At 48.5% G+C, this 26,462-nt stretch overlaps 9 protein-coding genes across 10 annotated transcripts; 5 read left to right on the forward strand and 4 right to left on the reverse strand.

The window, feature by feature from the left end:
• Positions 1-2: 2 nt before the first annotated feature.
• On the forward strand, positions 3-7,689 carry LOC132265536 (nose resistant to fluoxetine protein 6). The gene is made up of 8 exons (XM_059766241.1): positions 3-607; positions 2,897-3,016; positions 3,084-3,220; positions 3,285-3,469; positions 3,539-3,810; positions 4,993-5,552; positions 6,812-7,435; positions 7,497-7,689. Exons 1-8 carry the CDS (start codon positions 325-327, stop codon positions 7,605-7,607), a joined length of 2,292 nt encoding a protein of 763 aa, XP_059622224.1. The 5' UTR covers positions 3-324; the 3' UTR covers positions 7,608-7,689.
• A 173-nt stretch (positions 7,690-7,862) lies between these two features.
• LOC132265534 (WD repeat-containing protein 35) lies at positions 7,863-12,058 on the forward strand. Its single transcript, XM_059766237.1, has 3 exons — positions 7,863-9,624; positions 9,683-10,301; positions 10,372-12,058. Exons 1-3 carry the CDS (start codon positions 8,357-8,359, stop codon positions 12,037-12,039), a joined length of 3,555 nt encoding a protein of 1,184 aa, XP_059622220.1. The 5' UTR covers positions 7,863-8,356; the 3' UTR covers positions 12,040-12,058.
• LOC132265538 (cyclin-dependent kinase 2-associated protein 1) lies at positions 12,059-12,715 on the reverse strand. Its single transcript, XM_059766243.1, has 2 exons — positions 12,578-12,715; positions 12,059-12,501 (listed from the first exon to the last, which is right to left on the reverse strand). Exon 2 carries the CDS (start codon positions 12,472-12,474, stop codon positions 12,106-12,108), a length of 369 nt encoding a protein of 122 aa, XP_059622226.1. The 5' UTR covers positions 12,475-12,501; positions 12,578-12,715; the 3' UTR covers positions 12,059-12,105.
• Positions 12,716-12,885: 170 nt separating this feature from the next.
• Positions 12,886-16,355, forward strand: LOC132265673 (calcium uptake protein 3, mitochondrial). Of its 2 annotated transcripts, XM_059766430.1 has the most exons (8): positions 12,887-13,165; positions 13,224-13,464; positions 14,723-14,770; positions 14,842-14,924; positions 15,025-15,087; positions 15,250-15,315; positions 15,421-15,981; positions 16,057-16,355. In XM_059766430.1, the coding sequence occupies exons 1-8, from the start codon at positions 13,070-13,072 to the stop codon at positions 16,129-16,131; spliced, it is 1,233 nt and encodes a 410-aa protein (XP_059622413.1). In that variant the 5' UTR covers positions 12,887-13,069; the 3' UTR covers positions 16,132-16,355. The 2 variants fall into 2 exon arrangements, with proteins under 2 accessions (XP_059622414.1, XP_059622413.1); XM_059766431.1 differs by lacking the exon at positions 15,025-15,087 and having other exon boundaries at positions 12,886-13,165.
• Positions 13,471-14,710, reverse strand: LOC132265777 (sialic acid synthase; the record flags this gene model as incomplete). The annotated part of the gene is made up of 1 exon (XM_059766551.1): positions 13,471-14,710. A coding segment is annotated over exon 1 (1,188 nt), but the record flags the coding sequence as incomplete, so codon positions are not given.
• A 57-nt stretch (positions 16,356-16,412) lies between the features above and the next one.
• LOC132265681 (protein anon-73B1-like) lies at positions 16,413-16,824 on the reverse strand. The gene is made up of 2 exons (XM_059766439.1): positions 16,593-16,824; positions 16,413-16,525 (listed from the first exon to the last, which is right to left on the reverse strand). The coding sequence occupies exons 1-2, from the start codon at positions 16,764-16,766 to the stop codon at positions 16,421-16,423; spliced, it is 279 nt and encodes a 92-aa protein (XP_059622422.1). The 5' UTR covers positions 16,767-16,824; the 3' UTR covers positions 16,413-16,420.
• A 109-nt stretch (positions 16,825-16,933) lies between these two features.
• On the forward strand, positions 16,934-17,929 carry LOC132265676 (L-xylulose reductase). The gene is made up of 2 exons (XM_059766433.1): positions 16,934-17,179; positions 17,253-17,929. Exons 1-2 carry the CDS (start codon positions 17,128-17,130, stop codon positions 17,927-17,929), a joined length of 729 nt encoding a protein of 242 aa, XP_059622416.1. The 5' UTR covers positions 16,934-17,127.
• A 1,696-nt stretch (positions 17,930-19,625) lies between these two features.
• Positions 19,626-22,628, reverse strand: LOC132265672 (E3 ubiquitin-protein ligase Kcmf1). The gene is made up of 5 exons (XM_059766429.1): positions 22,396-22,628; positions 20,903-21,327; positions 20,560-20,820; positions 20,173-20,495; positions 19,626-19,952 (listed from the first exon to the last, which is right to left on the reverse strand). Exons 1-5 carry the CDS (start codon positions 22,409-22,411, stop codon positions 19,631-19,633), a joined length of 1,347 nt encoding a protein of 448 aa, XP_059622412.1. The 5' UTR covers positions 22,412-22,628; the 3' UTR covers positions 19,626-19,630.
• A 102-nt stretch (positions 22,629-22,730) lies between these two features.
• On the forward strand, positions 22,731-26,367 carry LOC132265669 (protein lines). The gene is made up of 3 exons (XM_059766421.1): positions 22,731-22,984; positions 23,532-23,856; positions 23,973-26,367. The coding sequence occupies exons 2-3, from the start codon at positions 23,623-23,625 to the stop codon at positions 26,043-26,045; spliced, it is 2,307 nt and encodes a 768-aa protein (XP_059622404.1). The 5' UTR covers positions 22,731-22,984; positions 23,532-23,622; the 3' UTR covers positions 26,046-26,367.
• The last annotated feature ends 95 nt before the right edge of the window (positions 26,368-26,462 follow it).

Consider the following 26,462-nt stretch of genomic DNA (forward strand, 5'->3'; position numbering starts at 1 on the left):
CTGTGACTTAACCGTTGCGCGAGATCATTTCATACATCTTGATAGCGAGAGTTTTTATTTGAAATACTAGTGCAATTTGTGGTGACTTTCCTGGCAAAGAGAAGATGATCAGAATGGCGGATGCCGAGTGAGGAAAGGATGCTGTTGATGCTGTTTTGAGCAGTGTTGATAGATTGTGCGCGGATTATGTGCAAGAAAATGAGTGAAGGTGGAAGAAATTGATCCTCGAGAATAGTTATATTTGCAAACAGAGAGAGAGAGAGAGAGAAAGAGAGAAGGATTTTTAGAACGTGGGAAAGTGTATAAGAAACTCAATAGATCACGATGATTCTCAGAATCTGCCTGTCCACAATTCTGTGGTTCACTGTGATAGTCAATGCGGAGGTCACCGATGACAATGCCAATCTCAACACACAGCAGCTGGAGATAAACGCCACGGATTACGTCCCGCAGCAGCGACTGCGCGATCTCCTGGACCTCTTCAATATCGCCTCCGTGGCCGCGTCGTGGCCACGGATCGCTCATGACGTGCGGACGCCCAATTGCTCGCTCCACATGGTGGATTACTTCCGAGGCTTGGCGACTGGGAAGCTGTGGGCCATGAAGAGTGAGTACAGAATTATCCCAGATCAGATTATGACATGCAAAAGCAATGAAAGAAGAGTGTGAAATGCTAGTTGTGTTAGGAAATGGTGTACAGACTGCAGTCACATTATCTTCCCCTTGGCAAGAGCTTTCTTTCGCTCACACTCACTCTCGCGCCAAACCTCCGTGTCTCCACGGCACACAATAAATGTGAATTTGTGTGTTAAATACGCTACGTAAACAGAATTATATAAGGTGAAATTTTTAACATACAATATTATGCATTAGTCTGCTGAATCAGTCAGCATTAAAACACCGTCCGCCAGCTATTTTGTCCGGATTTTGTCTGGCGGGGAAAATCCGCTGCTGGACTTCCATCTGGAGATATTTGAGCTGCAACGCGGCCAGGGAAAGAAAGGCGCGCGCGAGAGAAGTCAACTGTCCATGACCACTTTTTCCCTCCTTTCAAGTTTACTGCCGCCCAAAATTTTGCCACTCGATGGCATTTCAGCGCGAATTCTCATTGCAATGTTTGGGGGCGGTTTTATTGAATATGCCTTCTAAGGGAAATTGGGTTGTGTGTGCACTGTTAAATGTTGGTTCTCTGTGGAACAACCACTCAATTAATTCACTAAGTGATGCAGCAAGAAAGTCCCACTTTCTGCATTGTGGGAATTTACATATGCATAATTGTGAAAAAAAAAATTGTGTAATTGCAGAGGAATGATGAATTCAAGTCTTTACTGTTCTCAAGCAGTCCCAATGCATTGATAAAATGTATGAGAAAAGTGGAAAAAGCAAGGAAAAACTTATAATTTAAACTCTTTTCAGTATGGAATTGAGAATAAAAAGCACTTTTTATGTACTTTGGAGACGATGAGGGCAATGTTCCATGTATTGAAAAATCGATTGCAAGAATTGCAAGAAATTCTTTCAATCTTCTCAGGACATTCCCAGGACATTCCGATGAATTCTCGTGAGACAAGGCGGATTTCTCTCTTTGAGGTTATGTCAGACCTTTCTTCGCAAAGTGCGCGAAATCCATGAACTTGTGCGGAATTAATTCTCAGCATTGTTACGAATAATATTTCATCACTTCTCTGAGAGTAAAACTCAGTGTTTGCCTGACTTTCTCAAGTTCAAGAATGCCTCCTTCGCCATTGTTTGCCTTTCCGCGCGCGCGCGCAAAAAAAATTGTGATCTCAAGAGTCGTCAAAGCGCTTCAAACTGGCGGAAAAAAATGCTAATTACTTGCCTCTTAGGTGGCCTTTTTTGCGGCACACCCTTTTCCAATGTCCGAGTGTCTCGAGGACGAGAAAAGCCTATAGACAAATTAATAATATTTCAAGAAAACGTGCTCACGGGCAATTAAATGTCGTGATTCAGTGTCTTCTTCATTTGTACACTTTCTCTGGAGGTTTAAATGACAAAGAGTGGAAGGAAAAAAAGCAATGTGTAACTTGTAAAAATTTCGCTGATTTTTTGGCGCGCAAATGGACAATGAATATTCCGAGATCGTCGCGCGAAAGCCATGGCAAGTGAAGAAAAAAGTGTATTGAACACACGGTTATGCAATTGGTGGGTCTGTAGAGGTACATATATGCTTTTTTTCGTTGTGTCTTGAAATTTCCCTGCCATGGTTTTTTTCGTGGTCATGCGCGCTCGCGCGATCTCTGGATGATGAATGGCTCCATTTGATGGCAATCTTCATATAGCGATTGAGGGAAGTTTTTTGTGCCTCATCTGGTCAAATTCAATGGGTTTCTGGGTCGAAATTCCTCGGTAATACATTCAATTTCACTTTCATTTGCCATTTCTTCTGCGCACATGTGACGCTAACCTGGCTTTAGGGGAGAAATAACGCCATTTTTAGGCGTCATGTTTGATTTTGTGTGCAACAAAACGATTTTCTGATCTTATGTTCATTTGGAAATCTATAAATTTTGATAGTTATCGCATTGTATGGTGTGATTCAATCACACACTTCTGCGTGATTCTCTGGCCCACATTCACGCCAAACATCGCCTGTCTTGGCTTCCGGAAATGTGCAAAAAGCACTGGTGTTTGCAAGCCGCACGCAATTGAGGTGCTCTCAGGCCATCTTAGACGGTCAAGTATTGCGAAAAACTCGCAATTTTCACAACAAATCGCACAGTGAATTGAATTCATTGCCCTCAGTCTGTCCAAATCTTGTGCATTGTGAATTTAAATGGTTGCTCTTGAGGAGGAAAAAGCACGAAAATTGGGACAATTAGCACGTGCGATTGAAAATAACATCTCTCTTTCTCTCTCGCGCGCGTTTGTCTTGCAGTGGATGACGCAAGTGGCCACTACAGTCCGGGCTTCTTCTTCGGCAACAACTACTGGATGGGCTCGATAAATCTCTGTTCGGCCATAGCGAGTGATGAGGCAGAAAAAGTAATCAAGTTTGGTAATTTACAACCACTTTCCGGGTTACAAGAGCACAAGAGAGATTTAAAGATTCGCTTCACATTTAGGCGAGGCGAAGGCTGGTCTGTCCTCAGCTGTGAGCTACAGACACGATGGCAGGAAGATGAGGAACGATAGGAGTCCATTTGTGCCTGGATTCTTCGTTCTCAAGCTCAATTTTCACGCTAGCAATTTAACACACGCGGTGAGTTGTTGAAATGTGCTTCCCAGTCATAAATATTTCGTGATTAATTGGTGAATTTCCTCAGCCACGCACTCTCTACATCGGACTGTGTTTGCCTTCCTCGTGCACAGAGGCAGACGTCCTGGCCATGGCCAAGAACCTGCACGAGGACAAAAATGAAGGCCAAAGTCATACCACAATCCTGGACGTGCGATCGCCGACGAAGAAGCGCTACGAATTCACCTCAGATCCGACCTTTTACATTCTACTGTAAGCCAATTGTCTCTCCACCTCCATCTCCTCTCCTCATGTAATGATTCTCATTCTCTTTCTCTTCAGCGTGACCGTGATCTGCGTTTCCTGCCTCCTGATCGCCGGCACCATTTACGATCTCATCCTGATCAGGCGGAGCCAAAAGTGCGCCGAGTTGAAGGCCAAATCGAAGGAATTAGCTACTGATCTGTCTTCTGGAGGACTGGGATGCATCACATACGACCTGACCAGCGCAATGCCCAACAGGGAGAAGATGGAAAAGGCTCGAGGACTGAACAATAACAATTCGGATGAGAATTTGGCCGTGGAATCGCTGGATCATCAAGAAGAAACCCGAAGTGAGTCAATACAATCTTCATTACCTTCATTGTAATGTCTGTTCTTGCTATCTAATTTGTTCTGCGTTAATGTAGGTACTTTTCTTTGTCAATCCCTTGAAGGTTCGACCTTTACCTAACATTTGAGCATAGAAATCTCAAGAGCATAAACTTAAATCGATTAACGCACGATTTTTCCCGTCAATTGATATTATTATTACGCTTTCCCATGGAAGAAAATCTTTTTGAAACACACGGAAAGTGTTTCGAAGAAGAAAAGAATTCAAAGAAAATGAATTCTTACTCAACTAATCTCTAAAAATATGCATTTATCGTTGGATAAGTGTCTTTTGAAGATGTCTTACAAGCCAATTTGCAGTCAATTGAGAATTGTCGTTGGAAACATATTAATTTAGCCCCTCTTTTCGCTCATTTCGCAATCACTAGGGCAAATGAGCCTTACAAATGAGCCCTCTTTCACACTCGGAGGAGGAAGAGAAAATCCACGAGCTTTTGATTGCAATTTGGGCCACACACATTTGACGATGCGACGCCAGCGAGTTGCCACAGATTGTGTAAATATTTGGTGTTCTTTTGCAATTGAAAAATGCAATCTCGCACGTTCGCGCGCAATCGCTAAGATAATGAGAGTGATGCTCGTGGATTGGAACGATTTCAGAATAATATCTTTCTCTCTGGTGCATTTCAAATTGGAGAGAGAAGCGACGTAATGTTTTTGTGGTGAGGAGAAAGATTGGTGTTAGATCACTCTGTGTTGTCGTTATTTGAATATAACAACTCATATTGAATGTTGCACGCTCTGATACACTTTGAGAGACGGAAAAGCCTGTTGGATAATGCGTCGATGATTAATGTCATTAATTACTAAAGTAATTCAGGAGACTCACCATGAGTCAGTGGCCCCGATTTTTGGGGCTGTTTTGCCAGTGAAGTGTGTGATGAACTTTCGTCATAGTTTTGCACATTGTGTAAATGATCAGATCTTACGTCATTTGGCCGGACAAAATTGGAGAAGGTCCGATTATAGATGCATATTACTCCACTTGTGAATGTCATTACCTCGCGGGCGATGTGACAAAACTACCTCTTCTGGCCAATGCTCAAGGTTGATGAAGAAATTTGTGCGGGAAAGATGCCCTAAAAAACCAGTTCTCAAATTGAGTCCCGACTAAATCCTTGCAGGTGTCTTCGCTGAGATGCTCCTATCCTTCTCGGTTGTGACCAATTTCAAGGCCATCTGCGATAGCAGCGTGGGAAGTGACACAATATCGTCAATACACGGCTTGAGGGCAGTTTCCATGGCCTGGGTGATTTTGGGGCACACCTGCATCATTGTCTTCAAATACTCAGACAACATGGATCTCAGGAAGACGGTGGAGAAGGAGTTCTGGTTCCAGACCATCACCAATGGCGCTTTCAGCGTGGACACATTCTTCTTCATCAGTGGCTTCCTCGTGGCCTACATTTACTTCCGCACCAATGCCAAAGGGAAGCTGGAGAAGTTGTCCAAGGGTGTCAATGAAGTCACTGCCGGCGCTCTGCACTTTATAGGTCTCGTTGGGTACAGATTCATGCGCCTCACGGCTCCCTATCTCTTCGTCCTCGGCTGCGTTGAGCTGCTGATGAAGTACTTCGAACAGTACTCAGTCTTCGAGCCGCCCACGATGGATCACGACAATTGCCCCAAGTTCTGGTGGCGCAATGTCCTGTACATCAACACACTGTTCCCAGTTGAGGAGATGGTGAGTCCCTGCTAAACTGTTACTATTCCCTTCTTGCACAATCTTGAATATAATACACCTATTTATGAGCATATAAATTTCACTGCGATATGCGAAATTATGAATTATTAATAGTAATTCTCGTGCAAATTGAGAAATCTTCTGCTCGATGGACTTTGGCATTAAAATTGAATCATTATTGTTATGAAACAATACGAAGAACAATTAACTACAATTAGATAGTGCTAATGAATGTGTACAAGATGTGACTTTGATGATTTGCCTGGTGGCGACCAAACAGGGAAGCCAAGAACGTGTTGGCTTCTCGGCGGAAATGGTTAAAGCAAATATTGTAGAACTTGTAAAAGTAAACAACGGTGCATGTTTTTGATTATTTACCAACATTTTTCAACGTCTGTCGCTAAAGATTCAGAAATATTTGACAAATCATCGCGAATTGTGCTCAATGTGATGTTTTGATATCCTTGAAGAGGTTAAAATAAAAGTCAGGACACACTTTGAGAACACTTTCAATTTCATCTATTTTTTGGGTTTCGTGAGGATTTTCCAATCACATTTCGCAACATCTCGCATGCGTCGCGCGACAAAGACGTGTGAAGTGACTTTTATGTCCAATTTATATGTTTGACTTTGAATTTAAAGCGACATTTGCAATCACTTTGATTATCATTTTTCCTCTCAGTTGAGATCAAATATTTGACTTTCTGGGCATTTTCGAATGTAATGAAATTTATTTTTTCAGTAATGCTTGTGCAATATCCGCCAAGGGGCGCGCAAATGTTCATTTTTTCAAGCCTATTGAGTGCTGGAAAGTGAACTTTTGGGATTATTTTTCGTTATTTGTATTGAAAATTGTCTTGTTCAAGAAGACACTCAACACTTTCGCTTTCGCGAGAAAGTGAAGCGAGCACCAAAAGGGCTCTAATTATCACAGATTATCTATAATCTCCGATCTGGTTTGATAATTCCATGATCTTTTTTCTTATTGTTGATTCCTTTATAATTGAATCACATCTTCAAATGTTTGCTTAGAGTAATTGTTTTACTTATGAGAAGGTACGAAAAAGAAAATTGCAAGAAAAACAGAAATGTTTATTAACAACAGCTCTTCTTTGCAATTCTTTGCATTTTCGTGAAATTTGAATTTAAGACTCTTGATTTTCTTGCATCTCTTTTCTGCCTCTTCCTTTTCACTGTTTTGCTGCACTTTTGGAAGTGCGTGCGAAAGTGTGGAAGCTGACTGAAGTTCCTTCTTGTAGTGCATGCTGTGGAGCTGGTATCTGGCCAACGACACGCAGTTCTACATCATCGGCGCCGTCATCCTGATCGTGGCCGTGCGGCATCTGCGCGTGGCCGCAGCCGTGGTGTCGGTCATCATGGTGTGCTCATGGGCGATTACGGGCCTCATCGCGTACAACAACAACCACATCCCCAACACAGACGACCCGCTGGCGCTCTTCGACATGATCTACGACAAGCCGTGGACGCGCATCGGGCCGTACATGATCGGCATGAGCGTAGGCTGGATTCTGTTCCGCAGCAACTGCCAGCTGCGCATGAGCAGGCTCACCGTGGCGCTGGGCTGGATGATGTCCAGCGCCGTGGGGCTGTACCTCATCTACGGCCTGTACGGGCAGGAGCTGAACCAGCTGGGCGGCGCGGCGTACAGCAGCCTGAGCCACTCGGCGTGGGCGCTGAGCCTCGCCTGGATCATCATCGCCTGCTCCACGGGGCACGGAGGCTACGTGAACACCTTCCTGTCGGCGCCCTGCATCTATCCCTTCTCCAGAGCCACCTACTGCGCCTACCTCGTGCATCCCATCGTCATCCGCATCATGGCGCTCAATTCCACGGCGCCGCTGCACCTCGGCACGGACTCAATGGTGAGTGTGGCGCATTTCGTGTCCTATCACGACTGGAAGCACTTACATGCCTCTTCTGCAGATGGTGTACTTCTTCGGGCAGCTCGTCTGCTCCTACTTGCTGGCCTTCATCGTGTCGCTGGCCTTCGAAGCGCCCGTTGTCACGATGCTGAAGATCCTGAAGCGGATATGAGCCTGTGTCGTCGTCGCAGTAATGATATTGTATCTCCCCTTGTCTTAAGCTTTAGCGATAGTGTGAATAAAGTCTCTCCGTCCAGAAAAGTCTTGCGCGCCAATGTTCGACGAAGCGTTGCCATGGCGAGGCGACGTGACAAACGAACTGTCCAATTAATTGCGGAAATACACAGTGGGAAAAGTGCTCTCTTGCCAGATCTCAGACTTTCCCTGGATCGCGGCGGCGAAGAAGAGCGGCCGCTGTGCAGCAGACAGTGAAGCTGAAGTGAGATTTTCAATTGGGGAAACAGCAATCGTCGAGTTTCCCGGTCGCGACCCGTGAAATTGCTGGCGGAATTTGCTGATTCGCATCTTCAGAGAGGCTCCGCTTGAAGATCCGAAAGAGTATTTAAGTGAGGAATTCAATTGAAGGCGTTTTTTACTCGTTACAAAGTAAACATTTGGTAATTGAGCGAGTGGAGAACACAAGGTGTTGTCGAAGTTTTCTGCTTAGTATTGATTAGCTGATTTTTCTTCCGTTGACTCGTATTTGTTAAAGTATTTCTCAAAGAATTCATCAATTCTTATGCTATGAAATGACCCACAAAATTATCTGAAGACTCAAATTCCGCAGATATATATTTGTGAAGTCATCTGGACTAGCCCCTCTTGTTCACCAGCAAAAAGCGCGCCAAGATCTTCAGCGCCCGAGTTCGGCTCTGGCTCTGATCTTCACTTCTTCGCGGCGCTCTGCGGCACCTGTCAGTGATGTTTGTGTACCTGAGTAAGAAGATCGCGATTCCCAACAACACGCGCCTCAACTGCATCTCGTGGAACCGGGAGCAGGGCTATGTGGCTGTGGGCGGCGACGAGGGCCTGCTGAAGGTGCTGAAGCTCGAGGCAGCGGCGCAGGGCGGCCAGGCTCGCGGCGGCCTCGCGGCGCCCAGCAATCTGTCCATGAACCAGACGCTGGACGGTCACAAGGCGTCCGTGCAGGTGGTGACGTGGAATGAGGCGCAGCAGAAGCTGACCACTTCGGACAGGGACGGTGTGATCATGGTGTGGATGCTGTACAAGGGCTCCTGGTACGAGGAGATGACCAACGATCGCAAGAAGTCCACGGTCAAGGGCATGGCATGGACGCGCGACGGCCAGAAGATCTGCATCGTGTACGAAGACGGCGCGATAATCGTGGGCTCGGTGGATGGGAACAGGATCTGGGGCAAGGAGCTCAAGGGAACGCCGCTGACGGGCGTCCAGTGGAGCCCTGATGGCCGGCTGCTACTCTTCAGCGTTCGCTCCGGCGAGCTTCATCTGTACGACAACCAAGGCGCCTTCGTGATGCGTCTGCACGTGCAGTGCGTGAGCCTCGGACCTTCGAGATCGCTCTCCATCGCCTCTTGCGTGTGGTTCTCGGGCTCAGCGCCGGCCAATCGGCCAGTCTTGGCTGTTCTGTACGAAACAGGGCGAATGCAGCTGATGAGGAGCGAAAATGACGACCTGCCCATCATTGTGGACACACAAATGCAGGCCATCTCGTGCCAGTGGAATCACGATGGCGCAATCCTCGCCGTGTGCGGCATGAAGAGCTCAGGGAGCGACAAGGAGTCCAACCAGGCAATGTTCTACTCCGCTTATGGCGTCCACTTGAGGACGCTGAAGATCCCAGGACGTGAAGTGACTTCGCTGGCGTGGGAGGGACGATCTCTGAGGATCGCCTTTGGAGTGGATTCCTTCATCTACTTCGCCAACATCCGACCGGACTACATGTGGTGCTCCTTCGCCAAGACGGTGGTGTTTCTAAACGCTGACGGAGTCACTTTCACCTTCTGGGACACAAGCTCGAACCAGTGCTTCAGCAAGAGCGTTGAGACGCCTCTCAGCGTGGCCGCATCTGTTGATCACTGCGTTCTGGCCGTGGAAGCTCCACGTTTGGCCTCCAGGGACGCCAATGTGGCGGTGGAGAACAACTTCCCCGACCAGGCGATGTTTCAGCTGCTCGTGTGCAACTCCATGAGCACGACAGTGGACTCCAGGTGAGTCAGAAGACACAGTTTTTGGACAATATCCAGGAATGCTATTCTCTTCTTTCAGGTACATCGACCTCTGGCCACATTTCGTGGCCATGAACAGCAGTCACGTTGCTGTGGCTTCGAAGGAGCAGTTCCTGCTGTGGCCCTATCGCACGCCCAAGGGCGTCTCCGCACTGCCGAGCACAAAGGCTCGGAGGGAGCGTCGCTTTCACGTGGACGACACGCCATCAGGCGTAGCGGAAGTGCTGAATGACCTGGACAGGGGCGGTTTCGAGGTACCCACAGCCACTGGCGGGACAACGGACCCCATCTGCTGCATCGCGGCCTCGGACAAGGTGCTGCTGGTGGGCAGAGAAAGCGGAACTATGCAGGAGTACAGCATTCCGCACGTGGCGCTCCTGCATCGGCACACCGTGCCGGGCAGAGCTTACAAGATCGCCGTGAACAGCAACAGCACGCGCGCAGCGGTTATTGACGCCACGGGCGCGCTCACGACACTGTCTCTAGGCGGCAGAGAGGCGCCTGGCAGCCAACTGGAGCGCAAGGATGTGTGGGCGATGTGCTGGGCGAGAGATAATCCGCAATTGTTAGCGATCATGGAGAAAACGCGAATGTATGTGCTGCGCGGAGCGGATCCGGAGGAGCCAATCTCCTGCTCAGGCTACATTTGCAACTTTCAGGTAAGAAAGAATGAGAGAGGTTCCTCGCTTGTGCGTGCAAGTCTTTCGTTAACGCACGCTGCCTTTGCAGGATCTAGAGATCACTGGAGTGCTGCTGGATGATATTGTGAGCGGCAGTGCGACGCCCAACAGTGCAGATCACATTCTACAGTTGCGCGTGAAGTCCCTGAGGGACACTGAGGAGCTGCTGAATCACGTGGGAATTGCGGAAGCGAAGCAATTCATTGAAGATAATCCGCATCCGCGCCTCTGGCGTCTTCTGGCAGAGGCTTGCCTGAAGAAGCTGGACTTAGAGACGGCCGAGGCTGCTTTCGTGCGGTGCACAAACTACGCGGGATTGCAGCTGATCAAGCGCTTGCGCAGCATCCAAAACGAGAACCTGAAGAGGGCCGAAGTGGCATCGTTCTTTGGAGACTTCGACGAAGCCGAGAAGCTCTATATCGACGCCGATCGCCGGGATTTGGCCATCCAGCTGAGACAGACGCTGTGCGACTGGTTCAGAACAGTGCAGCTGTACAGAATGGGACCGGGAATCTCTGACCAGCAGATGGAGCAGGCCTGGGTGGAGATTGGCCATCACTTCGCCCACCTGAGATCCTGGGAGAGCGCGCGGGAATACTACGAGAAGGCGCACCACATCGAGGGACTGATGGAGGCGCTTTATCAGCTGGAGCTGTATGAGGATTTAGAGGCGTGTGTGGCCAGGGTTCCGGAAGGCAGTCCTCTGCTGGCGCGTTTAGGACAGATGCTCTCCTCCGTGGGCATGTGCGACGCCGCCGTTGGCGCTTTCTTACGCCTGGGCGACGTGAAGTCCGCTGTGAACTGCTGCGTGGCGCTCAGACAATGGGGAGCGGCCGTCGAGCTGGCGCAGAAGTACCGAATGCCTCAGATAGGCGCCCTCCTGGCGAAGCACGCCGCTCAGTTGCTCCAGGACGGACGCCTGCCCGAGGCCGTTGAGCTGCAGCGCAAGGCTGGACGGTTTTTGGACGCTGCGCGTTTGTTGGTGCGCCTGGCGGAGGATGAGGTGGCGCGGAAAGCCGACCGGCTGCTCATCAAGAAGCTCTACGTGTTGGCGGGACTTCTGACTGAGGATCACGTGAGCGTGCAGTGTTCTCTCACGGGCAACAGCCGGGCGACGGTGATGAGCCACTTGTCACCGGAAGACGCGCTGCTGATCGAGCGCATTTGGCAGTTCGCCGAAGGCTACCACTTCCTGCTCCTCGCTCAGCGGCAGCTGAAGTCGGGCCTGATGCACAGCGCAGTGCTCACGACGCTCAGGCTGCGGGAATACGAGAATGTGCTGGACGCCGAGGAGATTTACGGGCTGCTGGCGCTCGCCAGCTGTGCCGATCGCTCCTTCGGCACTGCCTCCAGAGCCTTCATCAAACTGGAGGCTCTAGAGGCGTTGCCGGAGCCGCGCAGAGTGCAGTACGAGGAGCTCTCGGTGGCCATCTTCTCCAGGCACGAGCCCACCGACACACAGACGGACAGGGCGTCATGCTTCACCTGTGAAGCCCTCGTGGCTGATTCCTGCGCCTCCTGTCCACACTGCGGCACCAGATTCCCCGCTTGCGTTGCCTCTGGCAGAGCTCTCGTGAATCCCACAGACGCCTGGCTCTGCGCCGTGTGTCACCACTTGGCAAGCCCTGGGGAGATTGCCACGAGGCGTTCCTGCCCACTATGTCACGGCCTGATCGGCGCCACGTCGTCAGGAGCGCGTGACAGCACGGATCTCTGAATAAACAACACTCTTCACCTCACGGACGCTTTATTACTTACTCAAAACCCTCAGGACGTGCGGCACTCAGTTGCGCGCTGACCTCTCTGTCTCCAGGAGACACTCCCGGACAAGAATTCGCGCGTGCACGATGATTCGCTTGAGGCGCTCCGCTGACGAGCGACTGCCTGAGTAGGAAGGCCGGATGTCCCTGCCCATCTCCTCGATCACGGCCAGTAGCTGTGCGTACTTCGACAGGCCGCTCGTGCTGTTGGAGGACGTGGAGTTGGGCGTGATGGCCGAGATGGACGCCACCGAGGGCCCGGAAAACTGACCGTGGCTGATTTGTGGTTGGAAGTGACTCTGCGGCTGCTGAGACGGCCTCACCATCGGAATGGGCGTCACGGTGACATCGCTCAGCTTCGATTCCACACTGTAAATGTCCATGGGCTCCATGCCGAATGCGCCAGGCGGAAGAACTTCCTGGAATCATGGAAGACGGTCAACTAGAGGCATTCAGCGTTTTACTGTGCAATTTCAGGAGTGATTTGTGACTCACCACAAGAAGATGCTGGTAATACTGCTTGATCGGCGGCTTTTCTCGTGAAATGTGCGGAAAATGAGGAAAATAAAGCAATAGAAGAAAGCAAAACAAACCAAGCTGACCGACAGTAAACACCCGGTTGACGAGTTCTCGCCACTGAAGTTGGCTACAAATCAACACCTCACAAATAGCAATTGCGTAGCGGAAAAAGAAAATCGTAATTTATTTACCTTGAAAAATCCATGATTTTTTTCAAAATTACAAAGAGTGGAAATGACTTTAAGCCATCTAAACTCTATTTAACTTAATTTAAATGAATGAAGAAGTGTGATAAGTGTACAGAGAGCCGTCCTTAACGACTGTCGTTATCATTATCTACAGTCTTCATCTCTGCTTACAGGACTCTAGAAAAATCTTCAGATTCCTCTCAACTCTATTGACGTTTCTGCCTCGCGAGAAGAAAACATTGCGGAAAACTCCCTTTTTCACTGGGAAAAACACCTCAAAATGTGGCGAAAGTGCTTCACAGGAGGAACAGTGGTTGTCGCCAGCCTGACTCTGTGGAAGACCAATGTTGTCCTCGCAGAAACCAGGAGAATGAAGGTGTGAAAATGTGGAAAAGCACAGAGGAAAAAGTCACGAGACGAAATATGTATTTCAGCAAGAGAACTCCGTGAAGCTGACGTCCAGGGAGCGGAGATTCATCAATTTTGCATCCGTGGAGATCGATGGGCAGCTGTACATGACACCACAGGACTTCCTGGATTCGGTGGTGGAGCAGGAGCCACGGCCACGGCTGAAGAGAAAGTCTCTGGCGATGGCTGAGATTGGCTTCGTGAAAGATGTCACGCCGGCGCTGCACAAGGGCTCCTCGCAGCTCTTTAGGAATCTCAGAGACAAAGGTGAGCCTCCTGAATGGGAGTATCAAATTTTCCGGCTTTCGAGAGTCTTCGGCCGAGAATCTTATCCATTTCCTCCGGTTGAAGGCCTTTAGGCTGGCTGACCTTGATTGCCAGGTGGTTTTGTGTCAGAACTTCTCCAGATTCCACGTCTCTGGAGAAGACCAGAGATTTTCCCAGTTTCTGGAAGCAGTCAATTTCACATTGCAATAATTTCCGGCACTTTTCTCCTGAGAAGGCTGAGTTTAGATCAACTTTTGGGATCATGTTCAGGGTAATCAGGGCAGAGATGATCTCTGAAACATCGTGAATCCGTTTTTCGCCGAGGAAATGCTCTAGTTTTCTCACATTCTCCACAAATTGACTCATTTCCTTCGGCTCAAGGGAGCATTTGTGGTCAGATCCTTTGAGATTCTTGTCCAGCGTGAAGTGTCGCTCCACAATTTTAGCTCCCATCGCAACAGCGGCCAGAGAAATCTCCTGACCAATCTCGTGACCAGAATATCCGACGATAGCCTTGGGAAAGCACTTCTGAAACACCTCAATGAACTGAATATTGGCATCCTGCACTCTTGTGGGATAGGAGGAGACGCAGTGCAGAAGCCCGAAAGATCTCTCCGCCATCAGAGAGTGGATCTGCTCAATGGTTTCCTGTCTTTGCATGCCTGTTGAGATGATCAGTGGCACTCCTGAATCTCTGGCTTTCTTTATCAGCGGCAAATTGTTGGCATCTCCGGAGCCAATCTTCACCAGAGGCACTCCCATGGCCAGAAGTTCATCCAGAGCAACTTCGTCCATCGCAGAAGCTGTAAAGATTATATCATTCTCTGCGGAAAATCTCTGCAAATCCCGGAAATCCTCAGCAGAAAACTCCAAGAAGCTCTTGTGCTCTCCATAAGTGGCTCCGAAGGAGTTCAGCGAGGTGTAAGGCCGCTCGAGAGCGCTCCTGGTAAACTTCGCACTGAGATTTGATCGCTGGAACTTCACACAATCCACGCCGCATTGTTTCGCCTCCAGTATCAATTCCTTGGCCAGGTTAATATCTCCCTGATGATTCTGACCGATTTCTGCTACGATGAAGCAAGGTTTTCCTTCTCCAACAATTTTATCGCACACTTTAAGAGCCATCTGAAAAGCTCCGACATTTACTTGAGAGCCAGAGATAATCAGGAAGTCAGAGAGGAATTGGGAGAACATTTGTGGAATTCTCTACAATACCTGGTCAGAGAAGTAGAAGCACTTACGTGGAATTTCTTTCCAGGAATTGTTTCTTACACGGAATATCTCTTCCTGCTCTCAATTTTAACAAGTAAGTGAGATTTTTAATAATTTTCACCAATTTGAGGGTTTTTAAAATTGATATGTTATGAATTTTTCCAGAGCCTCATTCAGCATTTCGCATTGCCTTCAACATGTTCGACACGGATGGCAATCAGAGAGTTGATAAGCATGAATTTCTTGTGGTAAGATTATAATTTTGCACACTTGATTGTGCTCAATTTCAATATATTTGCACAATTTTTCATTGTCATTTTTCAATTTATTTTTCAATTATTTGTTTAGATTCGTGAACTTTTTGGTGGTTCCCTGAAAAATAGGGAGTTAGACCCAGAAACCAAGAAAACTGTAGGTTTTATTTCAACCCCAAAACATTCTATATATTTTCCACAAACCAAAAACACATTTTAACATTCTGGCTTTAAACTAATCCCAAATCAATACTTTGTTTGAACAACTGGAAAATGTGATTAAGCTGAAGTAATCACGTGTATTCCCTCAATTTTCTAGATGGAACGCATTTTTAGCTATGCTTGGCGAGAAAAACGAGGCATTGGAAGTGACAAGGAACAAACAGTGAGACACTTTTCCAAAACTTAACGATTTGAAATCGACAAAAGACACCCTCTAGATTAGGATTCGTCACAGTGCGAGGGAAATCTAATTGCAATTCCCTTCCAGGACTACTTAATGGATAACGACGAGGGCCTTCAGAGGCGCCACAAGATTGACACAACGCTGCAAGTGCATTTCTTCGGGTCGAAGGGCAACAAGGATCTCCATTACGAGGGATTCTACAAGTTCATGGATGATCTGCAGACGGAAGTGCTGGAACTGGAGTTCAATGAGTTCTCAAAAGGCAAACCGGCAATATCGGAGATCGATTTCGCCACGATTCTCTTGCGCTACACATACTTGGACGTGGATGATCATGACAAGTATCTGGACAGATTGCTGGATCGCGTGGAGGAGAAGGGCATCACGTTCAAGGAGTTCCGCAACTTTTGCCAGTTCCTCAACAATCTGGAGGACTTCAGCATCGCCATGCGAATGTACACTCTGGCCGATCGTGCCATTTCCAAAGACGAGTTCTCACGCGCCGTGAAGATCTGCACGGGATTCACGCTCACGCCGCACATCATCAAGACAGTCTTCGCACTCTTCGACGAGGATGGCGATGGCTTGCTGTCCTACAAGGAATTCATTGCCATCATGAAGGATCGTCTGCACCGCGGATGCAAAGTAGGTTCTCTTGAACAGATCCCCCTTTGTGTGGAATTCTTGCCTTTGCTAACATACAAATCCTTTTTCCCACAGTCAAATCAACGAGTCGAAGGCTGGGACGCCTTCAAGGCGTGCCTGAAGAACGAAATCCGTCAGAATCGCTTGTAAAAGTCATTGGGTGAATGCAACATTTCTAGTCTATCTTTGATCTTCCGACAAATATTTCACAAATTGTTACTCTCTGTTAATGCAATATTTATTTTGAGTCTTTTTTAAATACTTTTTTCAAAACTCTCGTTAAGACATTTTTGCGTGTGTGTGTGTTTCATATTGTTAAATAAAAAGAAGTCTTTCAACATCACAAACATGCTTTTGTGCCCGAAAAAGAAAAACAGACAGAAATCAAGCAAAGAAGAATCACAGGAAAGACAGAAAAAAGTGGGACATATCAGCATAACTATTTGCGCTTCTTCTTCTCCTGCTTTCGCCTCTGGTGATGTCGCTGCTTTGGATCATTTTGGGGCGTAGAGTGTTCGGAACTTGTGTCGTCACTCTCATCGAGCTGCGATTCACAGAAAATATGGCGTCAGAATCCTCTGTCAAGAGTTGAGAAGGAAAGCATCACTGACCTTTTTGCTCTTATCCCAGCCATTGAAGCACTTCATGAGGGACGTCGGCAGGAAGATGATCGTCGTGAGGCAGATGACCTGGAATGTAGCACTTAAGTACAATCCAATGCGAATAGCCTTGTTCAGGAAGTCCTCAGACGCCCCCAAAGCCAGTGTAGCGTCCACAGTTGACATTCTCCCTAGGCTGAAATGGGAAAAAATGGCCTCAATGCATTTCCTCAGATCCCGCCTACTTGCAAGCCACGCCCAATGCGAAACTCCACAACTACGCCCCTGCGCATGCTTAGCACTTATCTCTCTAATGCTTAATTGGGCTCGAAATGCTCCGAAGACGCAACATTTGGGGTCACATTGACTTTATGACGAGTGAGATTGCCTGATAGTGATTATCTCATGAGCAGTTGGCGTAGTTGAGCGTGGAATTCAGTGGATATCTGCTGTTTTCTGCACAAACACACCCACGCTGCGACTGAGAACGGCTTCAGTTGAGAGAAAACAGACAGTGTGTGAGGAAGTGGCTTCGGAATCGGCTGAAATGGAGATTTCCCTCAAGAATAAGATCATCCTCGTCACAGGCGCTGGCCAAGGTGAGTAAATACATCAAACTGAGGAATCAGTAATGTCAGGAAGCTCTGAAATGTCTCTCTGTGCGACCCCCAGGCATTGGGAATGAGCTCTGTCGACGCCTGTCCACAGCTGGCTGTCACGTAATCGGCGTCTCCAGGTCTGTTGCTCCGCTGCAAGACCTGAAGCGCGACTGTCCTGAGATTGAGACAATCTCTGTGGACCTCAGCGACTGGAAGGCAACTCGTCGGAGCCTGAATCACATCAAGAAGGTCGACGGAGTGGTGAACAATGCCGGAATAGCCGTCGTGAAGCCCTTCGAGGAGCTGACAGAGGAGGATTTCGACCGGACTTTCGCCATCAATTCCAAGGCCGTGTTCAATGTGTCACAGATGATGGCCTCCCGGATGCCCAGCATGGGCGGAAGCATCGTGAATGTGTCCTCTCTGGCCTCCATGCGCTCCTTCCAGGGACACTCTGTCTACTCCGCCAGCAAGGCCGCCGTGGACTCCATCACGCGCAGTCTGGCCCTGGAGCTGGGCCCCAGGAACATCCGCGTAAATAGCGTCAATCCCACTGTCATTCTCACGCGAATGGGCAGGGAGAACTGGAGCGATCCGGCCAAGGCAAAGCCCCTGCTTGACAACATCCCACTTCACCGCTTCGGGGAGGTTTCCGAGGTGGTGGACGCGATTGTGTACCTCCTCAGCGACAAGTCATCCTTCATGACAGGACACAGCCTGCCCCTCGAGGGGGGCTACTGCGCCTGTTGAAGCCCCAAAGGACGCTGTCGCGAATCACTGGCAAACACCCCACAATTCGACACTTTCAATCTGTATTTTCACTCGTCAGGCACAATAGGGGATCTAGAGATGGAGAAGAAGCAAAACTTACCAGGTTCTATAGGCTATTTTCCAGGATTTTCCACCCTTTTTCACACCTCTGTTATTGTTTTGCTTGTACGCAAAATTCCGGAGTCGACGCGGAGCTTTTGACGTTCAGCACGTTGACAGGTTTCTCAGGGGCTCGAGAGCTTTTCTACGGCGCGATTTTGCAGTATGAATAGAAAAAAACATAAACTTTTCCTTCTCTTTTATATATTAATTAATTAAAAGGATATAATAGGGCATATAATATCTAACTACACATTTGTCTCATGTTTCAATCTCTCCTCACGCGCCTTCTTTAGCCCTCTTCTTGTCCTCATCGTTCTCGTTTTTTTTTATCCACTATACAAATTATATTCTCTAGAGATTATTCCTTCAATATGTTGAAGTGCTGAAGAAGAAACTCAAAAGAATTAAATATATTAAGCGAAGAAGAAAAGGAAAATTGATATACTGTAAGTGTTAAATTCTCTCTCTCTCTCTCTCGCTTGCTCGCTCGCCTCTCATACAATCCTGGATATCACATTAATTGTATACAGATTATCGTCTGCGTCCTTTTTCTTTCACCTTCTCTCCCCACTCACACTCTAATCCTTTAATGTAGATCGTTATTAAATAAGGGGTTGATTTTTATAGATAAATAAAGTTCAAAATTGCATTTCGTCTCAATCTTTGTTCCTTCTGAAGCCGATTTGTGTTCTCTTTTTGAAAGATTTTCCCTCTGCAATTTGTCGCAATAAGTGAAAAAAAATTATCACAGAGCTGTGCATCTTTTTTTTCCCACTTTCACACACCCTCGCGTTCGTTTATCATTTATGTGTTTTTCTCTTCATCCTTATTTACCACAATGTTTGAGGAAAAAGAAATATATTTAGTGTACTACAAATCTTCATCGAATATATTGAACAATTTCTCAATTGGGTGAAGAGGAGTGATTATTACTTTCTTTTTGGCGCTTCATTGCTACTCAATGTTCCTCTGTTTTAAATTCCTAAATCCTTAATCTCCAGAACGGGGCGCGAAAACACCAACTTGTAGAGCAAAACAGCTAAACATTTACACACATTCAATGGCCTCTTTTGTCCACCTGTTTTTCGCAATGACAGTAAAAAAGATCGCATCTCAATTGGTTTTCTCCCTCTTTCTTATTTCACACACCTCTCAAAAATATGCTTCATACCTTCCAACAAAAGAAACTAACCGTGAAGAAAGTGATTTGAAGTGAAATCTCACAGGAAGCAGCATTATTAAAGAAAAAGTTTCGCAAGGATTCCGAAGAATAAGTCTCAAACAAAAATTTACAAACTTTGATTAAAATCATAAATAGGGAAAAGTCTAAAAGAACGTTCATCGATGAACGGATGGATTTTTGCAGGGCGACAAATATTAATTTATACAATGCTCTTCCTAGTTATGAATCCTAAATCCTTCTCCTTCTCGACATCATCATCATCATCATCTCACTTCCATTTTATCCAATATTACTTCAATTAATCGTAATTGTTAGGTATAATTATTTGATAGAGTTGATAGTTTTGCATAGTTCTGCCTCGCATAGTCATCGCAGCGCCGGGATTCGACGCACCACTACCTAGTGGAGTCTGGTGTCACCTCCTTGGACGACACGGACGAACTCGTCCGGATCTCGCGCGACTTGCCAGGCACCGCCGGCCGCCCTCGCGGCGCCGCGCTCAGACTTGGTGGCACAACACTCTTTGCTGTTTTTGGTTTCGTCAGCACGCCTCGACTCTGTGGCGGCTCCGCTACGCTCTCCTCGCGCACCTCAGCCTTCCTCTCCTCCTCGCGCGACGCCTCAGGCGCCGCTGACTCAGCCGCCTCGGGCTTCGCTACCCGGAACGCCTCCAGATTAGCCAGCGTTGACAGCATCAGCGCCTGCACAAACTGCGACCTACAAAGAAAGTAGATTTGAAATATCTCGCCAAAGAATGCATAATGTTTACATACTACAATTGCAGATGACGAGAAAGGAGTCAAAGTAACAAATTGACTATCTTAATTGAGGACTTTCTTTAAATTACTGCATGTAAAGCAAATATATTCTCCCAACAATTTTGGCACACGGAATTGATTGAAAAATTGTGCTTAATACATTCACATCAGTTACGCACCTGTCGGCCCTCTCTCGCTCCAGAGCTGTCTGCTCGGCCTCCTCGAGTGTGGGCGTCATGAAGCGCGCCAGGAGGAACTGCGACTGTCCCTGGTGTTGTCCGCCACCCACGGCGGCCGCCACAGCGCTCATCTGCTGCGAGGCCGTGACCAGAGGAGCGTCACGCCCATTGAGTGTCGCCACCGAGATGCCCGCCTGCTGCTGCTGCGACGACGAAGCACCCGCCCCGGAAGACGTCAGACCGTTGGAGTTGGTGGCGCTCGATGAGGAGATCACTGAATGGGCCTGACGACGTGGCAGGCGCTCCAAGTGCGCCCGGGCAGCCTGGAAAGCATCAGAGTCAAGTCACTGTGCACACAAGAAAGCAATACAAAAAGAAGACACTTACGGAAACTTGCTGCCTCTCCAACTGAATCTGCATCTGCAACTGGTGCAGCTGCGACGTCTGAGGCGCTCGCCTCACGCCTGAGAGCTGCGACAGAATCTCAGCGATGGGATCCACGGACTCGCGGCCGGACGGTGACATGGCCGACAGGCCGCCGGAGGAGTTGAAGTGCATGTTTGAGCGACGCGCGCGGGGTCCATTCAGCGCCCTACCCGAGTGCGGGATGCGTCGCACGCCACCATGGCGAATGGCTGACGGTTCATCGTGCACGAGAGCGGTTAAGGAAAAAAAGGACAAAGCTGAAAGAGAGAGAGAGCTGAAAGAGAAGCACACTTGAAAAGGATATAAGGAAGGCGATGAGATCGCGCGGGCCCGTGCGGTGCTCCAGCGTGAGATGGCCGGCGAAGTCATCGGTGACGAGATTGGGCTCGCCGCCTGGAATGGCGGCGCACACGGGGCACACCACCTCCAGACCCGTGTCCGTGTGCTCCTGGCCCACGTGCTCCACCAGCGCCACATCGCTCAGCCCCATGCGCTTGCAGTAGGGACAGGTGAAGCTCTGCGGCTGCTCCGGGCTCAGCACCTCGCCGCCATAGTACAGCTCGAAGTCAGAGCGCGTGAGGATGCACTGCATTGGGTGGTCGGCCGAGTGCCTCGTGCTCGTGGCGTTCTCCTCATAGCAGTTGGCGCACAGGTCGTAGTCGTAGCAGATCAGGCATTTGTAGCGACGCCCGCGGAAATTGCTTTTCAGGCACGAGTCGCAGCTCACAGCTGTCCGGAGAGGAGAGAAAGAACCGCAGTTTAGACACAGAACATTGCAAAAACAACCCCCAGGTTTAACCTTAAATCGTATCTTATAAGACAAGACGAATCTGCTTTAGTTATGAGAATTGGACGAATTGGAGTGTTTTCTTTCTCTCTGCCCTTTAATTGGTCCCGATCCTATTGGAACTTTCAAAGTAATTTTCCTAATTTCTCATATATTATCTCTTAGGAGCACGAATATCAATCAAAGTTATAAATATTTGACATCTAATTGTTATTGGATGACAAATCTCCTAAGTTCGTGGATAAGATCTATGACGTTTTCAATCAATTAAGCAGCTAAAGTTGTCTTCAAAATGACCAATAATTAAATAAGACTGTATTTTCCTATGGAAAACCCCCCTTTCACGCCTCTGACCTCAATTTTCTTGCCACCCAGATGTGAAAAGCCTCTAAATTGGCCTCCCTTGGGTACTTGTTAACCCCCAGTGGCTGAAAAGTGACACAATTTTCATGAATATTCATAAGATTTGTGGTCTGTGCTCAATTGCGCGGCTTTTCCACACCATTTCCTTCACTCTGTGGCCACAAGGCGCCCCCGGGGGACATTTTCCGCGGAGGGTGTCGGTCGAGAAAGTGGTCCACGGGGAGAAAAAGCGACCCGCAGAGTTAGAGAAAGGGAAAAGGGGGGAAAAGTATGTCTCGCATGTGGTATAAATAGATGTCTTTTTCCTTGTCAGGCGAGGAAAATATGCTGAAAATTTTCCCTGACTCGGAAAACGTCACATTTTCCTCACATCTGTCAAGTGACAAAGAAGAAAAATGTCCATCGTCCTCAATTTTCTCACGACAAATACGCACTTTTCACACTCACATTTTACCCACAATGGTGTGCATAATCACAAGAAAACCCCACGATTGACCCTCTCAAGGAACCAAAGAACATGTTTTCATACTTTCCCAGGTCATAATCACTGTCTTTCGGGGTGAAAATACCCTAAAAAGACACCCTTTACGCTTTCGAAAACATCTCTCCATCTCTTTCCACCTCACATTTCGAACATCAAATCATACCTTCATGGCGACTCATTATTTTCACTGCGATTTTCCACTAATTTTGATGTACTCTGGACGCCGATCACGACTTAATCCAGTGGAAAACATCAAGTGGACACACTCTTCTGTACTTTTATGTACAATTTAATACACCACGGACACTCTCAATGCCTCAAAAATGGCTTTTATTTTGTCACACTCGCAAACTTACACAATTTTTCGCGAGAAAATTTTCTATCTAGCCCTCGCATCGGGCAATACCAAAATGACAGGCAAAATGAGTGCGCCTCTCACGGTGAACATGTGCAATAGCAGGGAAAATGTCACTTGATGGCGCTGCCATCGGCAGTCGTGTGTTGAAGCTGGCGTCGACCATTTTAGATTTTTGCCCTCCGCGAGGAAAATCACCTTTTCAGCGCGGATAATCTCGATTTTCTTCACGAAAGTGCTTGCAATCTCATCTAGGGTTATCACTTTGTGGATTGTGATAGAGAAATTGTGGTGAAATTGCATGAGAAGGTTTAAAAGTGTGGGAGAAGTGAGAGTGATTGTGTCGCCAGGAGCCAAGTGACATTTCTCGTATTTCTGAGAAAATTCTCGAGAAAAGGTAATTTTTTCAGGAAAATCTAGCTCAAAAATTGCTGAGGAAGCCTCCTCAAGTGTCTTCTGATAGAAAAATGTGTGAATTTCGGTGGATTTGGCGGCTTTTGAGGGGGAAAAGAAACTCATGGACGCGATGTCGTCTGCAGGAATGTCAACACCAGTAGCAACAAGTAGTAGTTGATTCAGTTTTCTCACATTTTCTGTACAATCAGTAGTGTTTTCCAGCTGGAATCACTTGAAAAACCTTTCGCGTGGCGCAATTCACCGAATCGAAGAGGAGAATTGGAGATTTCTGTGGTGATTGTGCGGAAAAGAGCGAAAGAATGTGTGGAATGCGTAACAATGTCAAGCGTGTTGGCTTCTTTAGGGCTGTTTTTGTGGTCAGGAAGTTGGAAAAACCCACGAAGACCCGCTAAATTTTTGTCTAACTCCCAATTTTGATATCAAAGTGTGGTTTTCTTGTGTCTTTCTTGAGATTAGTCTGCTTTCCGGACGGAAAAGTGTCCAATAAGACTCATATTTGACCAATTTGCCTCTGTTTCTGCTTCCAGACCATTGAGAAGAGTATCCTGAAGTGCGGCGGAAGATGCCAAGATGGGCGTGAGACGAGCGCGAAGGCGGCTGAGGTGAAAGTGTCTGGTTATGGGTCTCCGGCGAGATCCGTCTCTGTCCGGCGGCGTGAGAAATCCCAATCCAGATCGTCCCGCGGTTCAGGCGATGGCCAACGAGCAGCCCGTGACGAAACGACAGCGCATCGAGAGCAAGAATGTCCTGGCGGAGGAGAAGACAGCGCCTCCGGACATCATAGCTTCGCCACAGGCGATTAATGGTGGCAGCGAATCATCCAGCTCATCTTCCTCACCATCTGTGTCACTGGTGAGTGTGAAAACATCCATCCAAACTTGGTTAAGATGTTGGGATTCGGACAAGAATTGTGACTTTAATTTCCTGCTTGATCTTGGTTCATGATTGGATGCAATTCACTCCCACAGACGCATCCCTGCACTCCAGAGATCACCACTCCGTGTTCCGGGGATGAGATTGACAACGTCTCGAGGCGACTGATAGACGAGGACGCGCGGATATCGCCCTCTTTTCCGGATCTGCTCAAAGTGACGCCCGTGGACGGGGATCTGGTGGAGATACAGAGTCACCTGGCGCAGCAATGCCTATGCGGCGTGAGTGAACGCGTGCTGCGGCGCCTGTTCCAACCGGAGGCAGAGAAACGCGGTGCGGCGCTGAAAGAGTGGCCGCCGGTGAAGACCATGCAGTTCCTGTCGAACATTCAGCTGCTGTTTGACGTGTACCTGCCGCAGAATGTGAAGGGTTTCATCTGTAGAGGTGTGGTGAAGGCGAGCGATGTGCTGTTGCGGCAGGAGATCACGTTGGTGGATGAGGTGACGGAGCTGTGTGACCATGACAACAGATTCGTGAGGTTTCTGGCGGGGCGCGTGATGGCCAGCTTCCTGCTGGTGGCGATGAAGAGGATGCACGTGGCCGGTGAGAAGCTGAAGCCCATTGTGGAGAACCTGAAGACGCTGCAGCGGATGGACGAGGTGACGATGAGGCGCGTGGCGGTGAGTGCAGACATCCTGAGGCGGATTGTCGAGTGGAAGAACACGGAAGAGCATCCGCTGGACGAGAGGGAAGATGAGGATGACGATGAGCAAATGCCGCCGCCACTACCGCCCATTGAGAATAACTACTTTGCCATTCACTACAATCCGGAGATGGTGGCGGCCGCCGTGGCGTCGTCTTCGTCGGCGGGTCGGCGGCCTGGGCGGCAGATCGTGAGGGAGACGGAGAGTGGGTGTCGCCAGATGAGGCTCACGGACTCTGAGAGCTTCGATCCGGGCAGCCTGAAGCAGATGATGATCGAGGCGCTGCGAGACGAGTGGGATGGCATCGTGGAGAGTCTAGCGGCGGTGATGCGAGCGTGGCGAGGAATAGCCGGCGCTGAACAGTGCATCTTGGCGGTACTGGGCTTCTGGGAGAGTGTCATCTCGGTGCACGCTAATCTGCCCATCGATGAGACGCTGCGCTTCCGGGAGCCTCTCGTGAAGCTGCAGAAACTGCTCAGTCCTCACCTGCCGGCGACTGTCTACCGGCAAATGCTGGGACTGTTCAACGAGGCGCTCTGCTATGGCTCCACGCTGGCGCTGCAGGACTTCCCGCCCAAGGCGGAGTGCGATCTGGCCACACAAGTGGTGAGGCAGGTGAGGAGTCGAGTACTACTGCGTTCGCTGCCGCAGGACTGCCAAGGGGAGTCGGCGCGGGGACTCCAGGAGAATCCAGTGACATTCATCGGCCAACACGGGGAGAATGTGGTGTACGAGGGCTTGGAGAGCAGAGTGATAAGACGCGAGGGTATCGTGGACAGATCGTTGCTGCAGAAATTCGTGCTACTCGTGCTGAAGTCCGTAGCGATGACGGCGAAGCAGGTGCGCAGTGACTCTTCGGACTCCTCCATGGACAGCACGTCGAGCACGGAGTTCCAGGCGGATCAGGACATGAGGGAAATTGAGAGAAGCATCAGAGATGCCCTGGGAAAGTTGGCGGACTTCATCAAGAACACACTGTCTTTTCATCCAGAGACGCACTTCAGCAAAATTCTGATTCACCTGTTTGCCGATCAGGATGATTACCTGCTGGAGGCGATGCTCTGCACACTGGACGTCACGGCGAATATCAGCTTCAGAAATAAGGACTTTCCCGAGTTGGTGGCCATGCTGAATCCCATCTTCACGTTCGTGGAGTTCCTGGAAGTCATCTCGTACAGCTACATGCCGCTACTGGACTTCCTGCTCGGCAATGAGACGTGCTTCCTGTGCTACTTGCTGCGCTTCCTCAAGTACATTCGCCGCAACTGGGAGCTATTCCAGAGCTCGTGCCAGGATTCCAGCATCGGCAGCCGGTGTCTGGAGCGCACGATGGACGTGCTGATTCAGCTGCGGCACAAGATACAGCAACTGGTGGCCAGCGGACGCTTCCCGTATCGCATCGATCCCATCCTCATGCTCATGGAGACATGCGAGGCGTTCTATGCGGGCGACGAGTTCAGCTAGAGAGAGCCGAATCAATCTTGCCCAGCCGGAGCCAGCAAACTGACTGAAGATGCGCAGTGTACACACAACTAACGATATTTAATAATGCCGCCTCTAAATTAACCAGCACATCATTCCATTGTTCGTCCCTCTGGATTCTGTACAGAACGCGTTCTTGTGTGTGCTTGAGCCGCGGAATGGTGGAGTAATGTAGCGTTAGGGATTTCGCCTGTAGTCCATTTGTAAGGTTTAAATCTACTCTAAGTGCCTTAGCGAGATATCACAGTTATTTATAAGATTTAGGAAAGTGAAGAGCCACAATAAACGACCTTTTTCAATACTCGATCATTTATTTTGTAAATGTGAGGAAGATTGTGATTGGCAGATGAGAAGATCTTCAGTGTTGCTTCAAAGACGGAATCACTTAAAAATTACATT

Source organism: Phlebotomus argentipes, unplaced genomic scaffold, assembly GCF_947086385.1.
Source record: "Phlebotomus argentipes unplaced genomic scaffold, Phlebotomus argentipes genome assembly contig_5, whole genome shotgun sequence".
Classification (NCBI taxonomy): domain Eukaryota; kingdom Metazoa; phylum Arthropoda; class Insecta; order Diptera; family Psychodidae; genus Phlebotomus; species Phlebotomus argentipes.

Coding starts and splice junctions, on each gene's coding strand:
- LOC132265536 (XM_059766241.1), top strand. CDS start 325: ATGATTCTCAGAATCTGCCTGTCCACAATTCTGTGGTTCACTGTGATA. Junction 608..2,896: donor GAAGCTGTGGGCCATGAAGA/GTGAGTACAGAA, acceptor TTTGTCTTGCAG/TGGATGACGCAAGTGGCCAC. Junction 3,470..3,538: donor CCGACCTTTTACATTCTACT/GTAAGCCAATTG, acceptor CTTTCTCTTCAG/CGTGACCGTGATCTGCGTTT.
- LOC132265534 (XM_059766237.1), top strand. CDS start 8,357: ATGTTTGTGTACCTGAGTAAGAAGATCGCGATTCCCAACAACACGCGC. Junction 9,625..9,682: donor AGCACGACAGTGGACTCCAG/GTGAGTCAGAAG, acceptor CTCTTCTTTCAG/GTACATCGACCTCTGGCCAC. Junction 10,302..10,371: donor GCTACATTTGCAACTTTCAG/GTAAGAAAGAAT, acceptor CTGCCTTTGCAG/GATCTAGAGATCACTGGAGT.
- LOC132265538 (XM_059766243.1), bottom strand. CDS start 12,474: ATGGAGCCCATGGACATTTACAGTGTGGAATCGAAGCTGAGCGATGTC.
- LOC132265673 (XM_059766430.1), top strand. CDS start 13,070: ATGTGGCGAAAGTGCTTCACAGGAGGAACAGTGGTTGTCGCCAGCCTG. Junction 13,166..13,223: donor CAGAAACCAGGAGAATGAAG/GTGTGAAAATGT, acceptor TATGTATTTCAG/CAAGAGAACTCCGTGAAGCT. Junction 15,088..15,249: donor ACCCAGAAACCAAGAAAACT/GTAGGTTTTATT, acceptor TCAATTTTCTAG/ATGGAACGCATTTTTAGCTA.
- LOC132265681 (XM_059766439.1), bottom strand. CDS start 16,766: ATGTCAACTGTGGACGCTACACTGGCTTTGGGGGCGTCTGAGGACTTC. Junction 16,526..16,592: donor GCTGGGATAAGAGCAAAAAG/GTCAGTGATGCT, acceptor TGTGAATCGCAG/CTCGATGAGAGTGACGACAC.
- LOC132265676 (XM_059766433.1), top strand. CDS start 17,128: ATGGAGATTTCCCTCAAGAATAAGATCATCCTCGTCACAGGCGCTGGC. Junction 17,180..17,252: donor CGTCACAGGCGCTGGCCAAG/GTGAGTAAATAC, acceptor TGCGACCCCCAG/GCATTGGGAATGAGCTCTGT.
- LOC132265672 (XM_059766429.1), bottom strand. Junction 20,496..20,559: donor TGGAGAGGCAGCAAGTTTCC/GTAAGTGTCTTC, acceptor GATGCTTTCCAG/GCTGCCCGGGCGCACTTGGA. Junction 19,953..20,172: donor GAGCGAGAGAGGGCCGACAG/GTGCGTAACTGA, acceptor CTTTCTTTGTAG/GTCGCAGTTTGTGCAGGCGC.
- LOC132265669 (XM_059766421.1), top strand. CDS start 23,623: ATGGGTCTCCGGCGAGATCCGTCTCTGTCCGGCGGCGTGAGAAATCCC. Junction 23,857..23,972: donor CCTCACCATCTGTGTCACTG/GTGAGTGTGAAA, acceptor TCACTCCCACAG/ACGCATCCCTGCACTCCAGA.